Genomic DNA, 12,113 nt, shown 5'->3' on the forward strand with positions numbered 1-12,113 from the left:
CCATTCAACTAACAATACCTTCATGTGGGCCAGGCAGCCACATTAACAGGTAGGCTACAGTATACTGTCACTGTCTGCAACAATGTGATGTGAGTACATTGATGTTCACTATAGCCGCTTAGCCTGCTTATATCATGCCCATCAACCGGTGGCTAATAGTGGGAATTTGAAATTGAATTTGTGCTTGTACTTGAACTGTTTGGCCGCCGTGCCAATTCTTCTAAACATTTGAGTTAATTCGTTGAAGTGGGTCTGCCTAGCCCTGGTCCAGAGCGTTAGCGAGTCTCGGTAACGCTCTGGACCAGGGCTAGGGTCCGCCGTGCACCGTGGTGCTGAACTCTTAACTCTCAAATGCTTTGTATGTGTGTGAGAGAAAACGGCAGTAGCCGAGGCTTGTAAGAGCTGCAGTTGAATGTAATGTCAACTTTGATGGGTTATTATATTGCACCTTAGTGTATATCGTATAGTCTGAGGCACCGTCCCCAGCGTGACTTAACCGAGCAATCTTTTTCTTTTTTTAGAGGGGCGGGGGGGATCGTGCGTTCTGCCCCCCCGGCCCGGTATTGACTGCACCCTTAAGGATACATACAATGTCCTTTGAATACTTATACAGTAATATAAGATAAGGTACTATGGGTGCAGTCACACCGAACTTTGATTCTGTCTATGCGGGCGGATTCTGGCAGTGCCTTTCAATGGGAAGGGAGCGGTTTGTTACCATTCGAGGATTTAAAAAAAAACAAAAAACGCTCTGTTGCCATTGAAAAGCATTGGCAGAATCCGCCCGCATAGGTAAAATTAAAGTTCGGTGTGACTGCACTGCACCCTTACAGTATTTTTCATAGGTCAGTAAAATGGTTAATTAATAGACTGGAACAATGCTATTGTCAAGTAAAGGTTTATTAAATACGTCCATTGCTGAGTTAGCAAAAAACCTGTTTACAAAGAGTATTAATGTTTCACTGTAACAGTAAAGATTGTTTGTCACTTTGGCAGTGAATTTACTGTAGTCTAACAATAGAAATATAAGATATAAAGCCGAAAGCCGAAAGCAAAATAGCAAAAAACGTAAAAATAGCATATGTTGCAAAATAGAATAGAATCTGTTTTATTAACCCCGGTTAATTTGCAAAATCTCTCAAAAATAAACAATCAATTACAAATAAAGTTGTCTGAAATACACACACATAATATGAACAGTAAAAGCCACAATAAGATACATTTTAGTTTTACAAAAAAAATAATAGGAAGTACTCTTTGTGTGGTGTTGATGGGGAGCATATTCTATTCCAAACAGAAGAATCTTTATAAACATGACCTGTGTTACTCATGACAAAAAACAAATCGTCTCTGTCGGATGGAAACCTCATAATGTCCAAAACTAAACTGTTACTTTTCTGGATTCAAATTTAAAAGCATCAAAAGTAGCAGATCTACAAGCTCAAAACGTGTCGCTTCGCGGATGTGGATCTGCTAATTTTGATAATTGTGTGTGACGCTGTAGTATGATCAAGTAGCCTATAGGGATTCATTTAAAGAGGTGGTGCCATGGTTTTGCACTTTTTCAGTTTTTCATGTGTCTATGAGGTTGATAGAACTTCATTAAGCCCCCTGGTGGTGTTTTTATGGTGTTTTATGTCTTCTCTGACTATTTTGAGTTTCTAACTGGAGGCTGAAACCTTGAGGGTCAAACGTGCCAATAGAAAAACAGCCCTTTAGTGACATAGTAAAATTGTACCCTCCCACTCATTATCATAACACAACAGGTGTGGGCATGAGGAGGAGGAGGGACTAGGACAGGTGGGTGGTGCTAAGGTGGTGGAGGAGGTGCTAAGGTGAGAACCAGGTATACTTAATGAACTGGAGGTGTGTCAACATAAAAACATACATTTTAACAATATCTGTACACTTTTTTGAAAAAAATCTTCCTCCTAGTATAACCATAATACCTCATGATTATGTTTTAGGGGGGGGGGGATCACTGAAAATCACGGCACCCCGTCTTTAAGAAAAAACGTTTGAATATGGAGATAAGAGGTTTCCGACAGGAACGATAATATTTTTGCTTTCGGGCAGAAACCTTGTAAGTCCATAAAGAAAGATTTTCAGAAAATGAAAAAAAAAAGAACCTCAATGGATCTAATTAGTAACTAGTTAATAATAACTTAGTTATTATTTAGTTACAAAGCTCTTGTTAATACGACTGCTCTGTGCTACGTGTGTTCTGTGCTATCTTCTAGATCGGCTATTTTTTCCAAATCTTCACTCCAGAATAGGGACAGGAGCGTTCATGGGGTTACAATTTGTATTTCTGTAAAATAAAATGTTTGGCCTTTTCTCATTTTCATTTTAATTACAACTGTTTAACTTGACAAAGCAGAACACTAAGCTGCAGTGTCATCAATGAAATTAAGAGAAACATCACTTCTCACACAACAAGTGGGCTTTCCTTGAACATACCGCACTAGCCCATCCTCCAACTTTGTGAAAGATTAATCCACAGTCGTCATCGTTACGAGGCCATCCACTGCTCCAGTACCTGCAGAGTAAACAACATTGTGTATTTAATCACATCCAAATCAGTCACTCACTCACATACAGTGACTTTGATAGAATGATAGAAATGTCTCACTGTGTTATCAGTGGCGTTCCATCCACCCACGTCCATTTGCCTGCAGTCCTTTTCAGTCCAATCCATGATCCATACTGATCCTCAGTGGTAAATCCTCTGATGAATTCCTTTTCATTTGTGCATGATAGAAACAATTAATCTTCACTAATGTGTTCTGGTTTTCACTAATAACACACACACACACACACACACACACACACACACACACACACACACACACACACACACACACACACACACACACACACACATACACACACACACACACACACACACACACACACACACACACACACACACACACACACACACACAGACACACACAGATAGACTAACCTGTTCTTCTTGACTGTTAACGATCACCAAATCTGCTCCTGTCTTCAGACATAGTTCTCTATGTTCCTCCCAAGTTTCCACTGCAGCAGATTTGTAATAACAGCTGTCTCCAAACTTCATCCATCCACTGGGACACGACTTGACTAAACATCAAACAGAGTTTTACTGATACAGCTGATCTATAAGCTCACAATGTATCACAATACAAAAAAGCTGTGAGCTTATAGATTCTAGATTCTTTAAAGATTTTAACAACACACAACTTGTATGGCGGTCCCAGCACAAAGTATTGTGCTGGGTAATAAGCACTTATACTTTAGAAACAAGCCCAACAAACCCACAACCTGTAACTATCAATATTTACAAGCGACTTTACAGAAAGAAAAAGCCCAACAACCAGCAACACTGGACCAAGATGTAGTGGAGGGAATTTTTTTTTTTTTCATTTAACTAGATTTTCAGTCCGCCTAGTACTAAGTTGCACTGATAAGAGCAAAATTCACCAAAGTATAGCCATTTGAAGTGTAAAACACTGCTATAACACTGCTGCCGAGCAGTGATGCACTTGCAGCACCCAGGTCCACTATCATACCTGTGCGACCTTGCGTTCAGGAGGTAGGGGCAAAGAAATGATCAGAATGGGGACAAATTGCAATTTCATCCACTTCTGGTGGTCGGATCGACTTCCGGTCATTGCCGCTGGATTCCTTGTACCCAAAAGTTGGAGGGTAGGCAGAGTTTTGGGTGTCTACGACCACTTCCTGGCCAAACCGGAAGTGAACAGATCTACTTCTGCGTTGCACCATTGAACTCCACACCCCTCAGAGAGTGTGTGGGTGAAGTTTCAAAAAGAAATACCGGAAGTGGTCATTTTTTTAATGACATTTGAAGTCTGTGGGACCACCCAGCAAGTTTGGAGCCTGTAGCATGCTGGGAAATGGAGTTATGGCTGTTTAAACCCCTGCCAATAGGAAAGCAGAGGGGGCGGGGTTTCAGCAATTACAGCATGTCCCGTAAGACCACCTACCAATTTTGAAGCCTTTAGCATACTGGGAACTGGAGTTCTGGATGTTTAAACCCCTAGTAATCTAGAAATCTAAATGCCACTCACACTTCCTTGACAATAGTCAAAATATTAATTATAATACATACTAATACTAAAACATTTGTAATCTCTCTCACCTGCTCTTTTGAGATGGATTACTTCACTTTGCAATTGGTCTCTCTCTAGGGTCAGGTTTTCATAGCTGGTCTTCCACTGGTCTCTCTCCAGGGTCAGGTTGTCAAAGCTGGTCTTCCATTGGTCTCTCTCCAGGGTCATGTTGTTAAAGCTGGTCTTCCATTGGGCTCTCTCCAGGGTCATGTTGTTAAAGCTGGTCTTCCATTGGTCTCGCTCCAGGGTCAGGTTGTCATACTTTGCTTGTAACTCAGTAACGGTTGAATTATCTGCAAAGGACCAAAAGGTGACAATATACACAGTTGATGAGATGAAGCATCTGTGTGGAAAGGGAGCTCAATGTGCAAAGGGGTGGTATTAAACCTCTGAATTAAGGCCACGTTTACACGGCAACGATCAGAACAGAAAACGACAAAGTGCCATTGCGTTGTCACTTTTTATTTTGTGTTTACATGGAGACACAACAGTGATTTAAAACGCTGTAGTGTGCATGCCAGGTGGCTAGGTGGCGGTGATGCACTGCCAGATAGACCAGTCACGCATGCGTATTAACCACTTCCTGTCACAGCTTATTTGTTTACATGCGTGGGTTGCCATGTCCGCTTATTATAAACAACTTTGGGATTGTTTTTCTTGTAAATTTGGTTGTTACGTTTTTTTGGGCTTGTTTTTAAAGTGTAGTTGATTTTTAGATTGTTGATTGTATTATTGTTTAAACAGTCCTCAAACATGTGCATGTCAAATTATTGTATTTCTCCGCATCTGCATTTAAATTATATACTGTATATATTCCAAATATTATTTCAAGATCTTTTTGAAAATAGCAGATCTACAAGCTCACAACGCGTCGCGAATGCGTCATGTTGCGAGCTAGTAGATTGGCTATTTGAAAATAGCCGATGTACTGTTTAGATTTAAAGTGCTCATGTAGCCTAGTCGCTTCTTTTGGGCTTTTTGCCGGACCCAGGGGGTCTGGCTTACATGAGGCTTTGTACCTGTTTTCTCCATACATGGGCATGGTCACTTTGTCCTTAGGCCCCAGCCATAAAAGTCTGTCCCCCTTTCGTCCATACATGGGCATGTTTTGTACCTGTTTTCTCCATACATGGGCAAAAAAATGGTTTTGGTCACTTTGTCCTTAGGCCCCAGCCATAAAAGTCTGTCCCCCTTTCGTCCATACATGGGCATGTTTTGTACCTGTTTTCTCCATACATGGGCAAAAAACAGGTTTTGGTCACTTTGTCCTTAGGCCCCAGCCATAAAAGTCTGTCCCCCTTTCGTCCATACATGGGCATGTTTTGTACCTGTTTTCTCCATACATGGGCAAAAAAATGGTTTTGGTCACTTTGTCCTTAGGCCCCAGCCATAAAAGTCTGTCCCCCTTTCGTCCATACATGGGCATGTTTTGTACCTGTTTTCTCCATACATGGGAAAAAAACAGGTTTTGGTCACTTTGTCCTTAGGCCCCAGCCATAAAAGTCTGTCCCCCTTTCGTCCATACATGGGCATAGACACAGGCTGACACGTCATGTGAAGTCTGGGTCTGGCAGAACCAGGTCTCCTGGTCTTGTTTTCATAGGACTGGCTGCTTATTTCTCTCACAAAATCTGGCAATAGTACCATGACATCACACGTTTTGCTGTTTCCTCCGTCGTAACCGTTTACATGGAGACGTTTTCAAACATTTCCACTCTGGAAGGTGGTTTCAATTTGTTGCAGATTCAACCCCAGTGTTGTTTTCGTCATCGATGACGAAGACGATATGATTTCGTCAACGCCCCTTTTTTTCATGACGAAGACGTAACGTTGACATGCTAAACATAGCTCTTTAATGACTAAAATATGACGAGACGAATGTGTGTTTTCGTCAACGAGACGAGATGAAAATGTTATTGGGTGGGACGTTCAAAATGCATTGAAGAGATCAAAATATTATAGCGATATTATTTCAATGGGGGAATAGTAGCCAATAGTACGGACGGTTCTAGGATGCATAGCAACATCCGGCTTTGTGATTGGATACCGGACCGGTCTTTTCAGTGTTGCCATGTTTTTGTATTATAAGTTTCCACCAAGAACTTTATTTGAAAATAGTAGATCTACAAACTCACAACGTGTCGCCCTTGATGCGACACGTTGTGAGCTTGTAGATCTGCTATTTTCAAATAACCGATGTATAAAGTAGGTTTAAGTACTAATTTGTAAGTGCTCATGTGGCCCATAGTTGCTTCTTTTGGGCTTGTTTTCCTAGACCTGGTTGCTTGTTTCTTTCACAGAATCTGGCAACACTGACACCGGCTTCACGTTAAGTTGTTGTTGTTCTTGTCACAGGCACACACACTGACTGTTTTTCACTGAACACACACACGGAATCGATGGACCATGGCTTCAGCGTCAACCATGGTGGGGCTTGGTGGTCGGAGAAAAAGAGAGGATTTATGGACATATTTTAAATATTATCCAGCAGAAAATAAAACAGAATGCTTTGTGTCGGGAGGAGACGAAGGTACACACTTTGGCTTCAAAATATGTGGGAAGAATACCACCAACCTCAAGAGGCACCTGAAGAATAAACATGAGGCTATTTTTGCGACGGTAAATTGTTTGCAACAAGTTCTGTTAACAAAGCATTATGCATATGGTAGCTTTAGTCAAGATTAGGGTTGAGATACGTTTTAGTAAGCTTAAAGTTTTCCATAACTTACGGCGCAAATGAATGGGACTGCAGTGCTAGTTGTAGCTTAGCTAATCGTGAATGGGGCTTCTAGCTCAGAGCTAAAGTTGGCTTCGTTAAACCAACTTCAATTCATTTAGCATGTTATGAATAAAACCTTTAGGGATTTATGGACGGTGAAATTCTTTGACCCAGTTTGAGTGACTGGGCAACACGGAGGGAAATGTAGCTTTCAGACCTGTTGCTGGTCCCTATGTCTCAATAAACAGCAGCTTAACATTAGCAGCATGTTTAGCCAATATTTATATTCTGGGACAGCGTGGTCGTCTATTTGTATTTATAGCATGTTTATGTTAAATCGGCACGGCACGTTGCAATGTGTTATGGTCAGGTTCAGTTATGTGTGCTCTATTATTATTACACGTCGAGTCTGCTAGCTTTTAGGCTAAAGCCTTTAGCCACAAGGTAGCCCTGGTTCAGAGCGTTAGGGAGTTCCCTCTAACGCCCTGGAAGACCCCTCGCTCTGCGCATGTACAAGGAATTCCACTGCCCTGCCAGCGCTCAAGAGTAGTGAAAATAAACTAAACCATTTCGCTACTCACCGAAGCAAAGGCTGTTTTGTGTTGTTGAAAGTCTATTCTCGGAATGCGCGAGCCTCTCAGCACTCCACCTACTCTGTAAAATACACTTTTTGGGCAGAAAATAAAATATGTCAGCGAGACGGAAACAGCGATTACTCCACAGTGCCCTCTACAGATTTTGGTTGATGGTAAGCAAATCCTCCAGATCTGTAGAGGGCACTGTGGAGTAAATATTTTAAATATTTTATTTCCGTCTCGCTGACATATTTTATTTTCTGCCCAAAAAGTGTATTTTACAGAGTAGGTGGGGTGCTGAGAGGCTCGCGCATTCCGAGAATAGACTTTCAACAACACAAAACAGCCTTTGCTTCGGTGAGTAGCGAAATGGTTTAGTTTATTTTCACTACTCTTGAGCGCTGGCAGGGCAGTGGAATTCCTTGTACATGCGCAGAGCGAGGGGTCTTCCAGGGCGTTAGAGGGAACTCACTAACGCTCTGAACCAGGGCTAGCCACAAGGGTACGTCAGTGACGTCACACAGCCCCAGGCACAGACAGTTTTCTGAGCACTTTGTCTTCCGTATGAAAGTGACGTCACGTGCAAATCCTTAGTTTACTGTGTGTTTGTCTATATCTCGTCAAAACCGAGAGACGTGAGAGTTTGAGTTATAATAATATATATAATTTAATATATGATTGTGCTAACAGTATTATCATAAAATATATCGCAGTTTAAAGATTTAAATTATGGGATAATAACAATACATATATATATGCATATCAATAGGCTAGTTAGTTATATTATTATAATCCCATAATTTAAATCTTCTGCAAATTAAAACTGCAATATATTTTATGATAATACAGTTATCACAATTATATCTTAAATAATATATATTATTATAATACTGTTTTAATCTAATAGTCATATCTATCAACTCTCACCTGTAGCCTGCCTAAAAGTGCTTATTGTTATTGCTGCAACAGCACCTGAATTTCACCACAGGTCAATAAAGATCCATCTATCTACTATGCAATATAATAATATTGTATTGACATGTCTCCTGTCCATATTAAATAATATATATTATTATTATTATTATAATACTGTTAGCACAGTCATATCTGTCTTGATCTGTAGGCATTTACAGGAGGTCTACTATGTACTCAGAGTAATTGGCCCTTTGTGTTTTTCCATATACAGATCCCAGAGACCAGAACTCCAAAATTGAGACCTGGTTGTCCTCGTGGAGCTGGAGCTCAGTCATCCATCGAAGCAGCCTTCGCCGCAGCATCCAAATATAGCTTGAACTCTCAGGAGCAACGTGTAAAAGAAAAGGCAATCGCTCTCTGGATTGGACGCACAGGTCTACCTGCTTGCACAGTTGAGGATGAAGATTTCATCCTCATGATGGAGACCTTTGATAGGAGGCTGACCATACCCAAGAGAACAAAAGTAAACAACTTAATTGACAAGCTGTACAATGACGAAAAACTAAAATTCAAAGTGCGACTTGCCACAGCACACAAAATAACAATCGGGCTGGACATATGGTCCAAAAAAGGGCTCACAGCATCATTTCAGGCACACACTGCAGAGTCTATAAAAGCATGTGTTGACCGATGTACAGAGGACTGGGGAATACCTAAACACAAAATTCTGACAGTCATAACCGACAACGGAAGCAACATGGTTGCAGCGTTCAAAACTATTGAACAGGATGAGCTCAGCAGCACAGACTCAGAGGGTGAATCCATGGAGAGTGACACTGAAGACTCTGAGGTGGTTGGAGAAGAGCAGAGGTAAATTATTTCAGGCGTTGAGGAAAAGTATTTTGTTCAAGCTGAGCATAATTATGCGCCCCTCATCTATTGCTCATATTTAGGGCATGTCTGTGTTGAGTGTGTTCATTGCACTTTGGAGCTGAGTCTTCTCAGAAATAAAGCCACAATCGCCGTTTTCTCTAGAGACCGTTGTCGTGTAAAGGCGGCCTTAGTCATAGGTGTGTTTTGGTCATAACATAAATATAATTAATCAGAGTGTCTTCTCCCATTTCCTTTAAGAGCCAGGGGCGCTCACACTTGAACCTTGGCACATTGGTATTTAACACTTGCATGATGGCAGTCAGCCCTACTGACATGGTGGGGCTAAGATATGGCCTAGTCATTCACCGGCCTTTGTTGACCCCGCAGCAGCTGGGTGACCTTGCCAAGCAAACACTCTCTGCTGAAGAAGAGGAACAAGCGCGGAGGGCGACAACGTAGACGTTGGAAGGCCAATCAACTCACTGCTGCTGTTGACACCATCTCTGCTCCTTGATGCTATAAGCCACCACAACTTCCTTTTACGTAATGACTTGCTAGAAAAACTATACTTTTTGCTCACATGACCAAATTGCTATAGCAACAGCTGAAATGTTTTAACTGTTAGAAAGAAAGCACCATATTTAGGTTTGTATACTGAAATGATCAAACCAGCACCATATTAGGTTTGTCTACGGAAATGATCTTACCATGAGGGAGGCGATCCCATATTTGGTGTGACGGATGTAACCAATATGGTATAAATGCTGCTGTATATCTCTGTTCGGGGGGTTGGTTGGTAGAGGAGCCTGGTGTGCGTAGCGTATGAGGTGTCAGAATGTTCCCCCGACTTAGGATCGGGCGAGGGACTTAGCCTTGTACAGAGCTTCTCCCATATTCCTTACCCCCCCCCCAATATTCTATTGGGCTCTCTCCTTTCAGATTGTCTTGGTGACCAGACTGCAACGAGGTTGATTGGAGCGATATTGAATTCTGCTGTATTCGACTGGGACCTTGGCATTGCCCATAATCTGGTTGAATAAACAGAGAATTTTGTCAGCTCCTTGCATTACCGATTGCTGGGTCGCTTTATCTTAGGTAGCCTTATTGCATGGGAAATGATAGATTATTTCCAGATCTGACTCTGGGGATGTGTTTGTCAATGACCGTGTAGGTCGCAGGAATTGAGGAATATTATCCAGATTTAACATTCAAACAAGAATTCTAGGCAAGCCCGTATCTTGGTTGAATTAAGTGAATTTGGGGATATCTTTCTGTCTGTGCCGGGCACCTTAGATTGAGGACGTGGAGATAGAGCTTGGGGTCTGTTGTCTGTTTTACCAGAAATGTTACCTTTCCCTTTTTTATTATTTTATACTATTGCCATACCCTGTATCACTTTGAGTTTTAAAATAAAACTGTGTGTGCGTGTGCGTGCACCAGTATATGTACAGTATAATAAGTACTAGTGAAGTGAACCCACAAACTATCACAAGTGAAGCATCATTTCATTGTCGTAAGAGAATGAATATGAACTTAGACCAGCTGATACTCACAGTACATGGATATGCCAATGATTCCTGCTGCTAGTAGAACACACAGCACTGTGACACACACTGCACATGCTCTGAAGCTGCCTCTCTTAACGATGATGGCTCTCTGGTCAACTGGAGGATATTAGTACAGTAGAGTTCAAGGTAAGACTGTATCTTAAGGTCAGGTCTATAATGCATTATGCTATTATAATGCATGATAATGCTCTTATAAGGTATTATAACACTTGTAGTAAATGTTTATAATCATGTATAATAACTTATAACAAGGTTTATGAAGTATCATAAATGCTGGTCATAAGGCATTATAAGTTCAGCGGACAGGTTATGTTCACCCTGTACCGTTACACCCATAGTAACTACTACCTTAAATATTGGGTGACAAGCTGCTGCAGTGATGTGAGGAGAGAGAGAAACACTGTAAGTGTGTTACTTACATCTGACACTGTCTGTATCGTTGTACACTTCGGTCTCCTCCTCTAACAAGTCCTCCCTGTCTCCTCCAAAGTACCTCACCCTCTCTGATCCGCCTTGCCTGCCAGACATCTTTTGAAGAAACAACACAAAAATGTTCCATGAAGTTAATTAGTACAAGTAGACGCTAATAATGTACATGTTTTATGCATCAAGTGATTACAATATAATGTACTATATTTATGAATATGTTTAAATGTTATGTTACTCACGTTGTCTTGTCTTGTTGTCAAACTGTCCTACAACTGTCTTCACTGTTTCAGAACAGACTGAGCTCTGTCCAGTCTGACTTTAACACTGTCCTACCAAAGTGGTGCGTGCACACACACACACACACACACACACACACACACACACACACACACACACACACACACACACACACACACACACACACACACACACACACAAAATGCAGAATAGTCAATAAACTCTTTACCACATGATGTTCGTGTGGACATGAGTCGTCAGATTCTGGCGAAAAGAGAACAAAACTACTTTCTATATTGCTGTAGATGAAACCGAAATCATAACAATAATATTTTGAAACAAGTTGTAAAGAGTCAAAAAAAATATGTATAATAGTGTATAAGTAGCACTGAGGTATAGATAATAATGATATCTAGCAATGCATGATGTGAATTGATGTTCAAATAATGACCTTTATTTATGAGACCTTGTTCTAAAGACAGGAGTGTGTTCAAAACACAGCTCCTCACATCTTGTCTCCTAGTGCTGTTTGTATTGTTCAATAGATATTTAGTATTTTATAACATTACTTAATGTCATTGTATTGTAACAGTACACATACATGACTTAAGATATCATTCCATACAGTGTGGTGGTAACTGTTTGTCATTGTGTATCCACTGATCTGCACAGGGAG

General features: G+C 41.0%; 1 protein-coding gene across 1 annotated transcript in view; it reads right to left on the reverse strand.

Annotated features, from left to right (window-relative positions):
- Positions 1 to 1,985: 1,985 nt before the first annotated feature.
- The window catches only part of LOC308083406 (uncharacterized protein), a gene marked incomplete at its 5' end in the record, with an annotated part of 44,187 nt that continues 34,059 nt past the window's right edge, over positions 1,986 to 12,113 (reverse strand). The window contains 4 exons of the mRNA XM_080425723.1: positions 1,986 to 2,539; positions 2,633 to 2,739; positions 2,969 to 3,111; positions 4,151 to 4,414. Of these exons, the coding sequence (XP_080281849.1) occupies positions 2,422 to 2,539; positions 2,633 to 2,739; positions 2,969 to 3,111; positions 4,151 to 4,414 (632 nt within the window). The 3' untranslated portion in view covers positions 1,986 to 2,421. The remainder of the gene's footprint in view (positions 2,540 to 2,632; positions 2,740 to 2,968; positions 3,112 to 4,150; positions 4,415 to 12,113) is intronic.

This window comes from Gymnoscopelus braueri (genome assembly GCF_963280865.1).
Source record: "Gymnoscopelus braueri genome assembly, chromosome: 4".
Classification (NCBI taxonomy): domain Eukaryota; kingdom Metazoa; phylum Chordata; class Actinopteri; order Myctophiformes; family Myctophidae; genus Gymnoscopelus; species Gymnoscopelus braueri.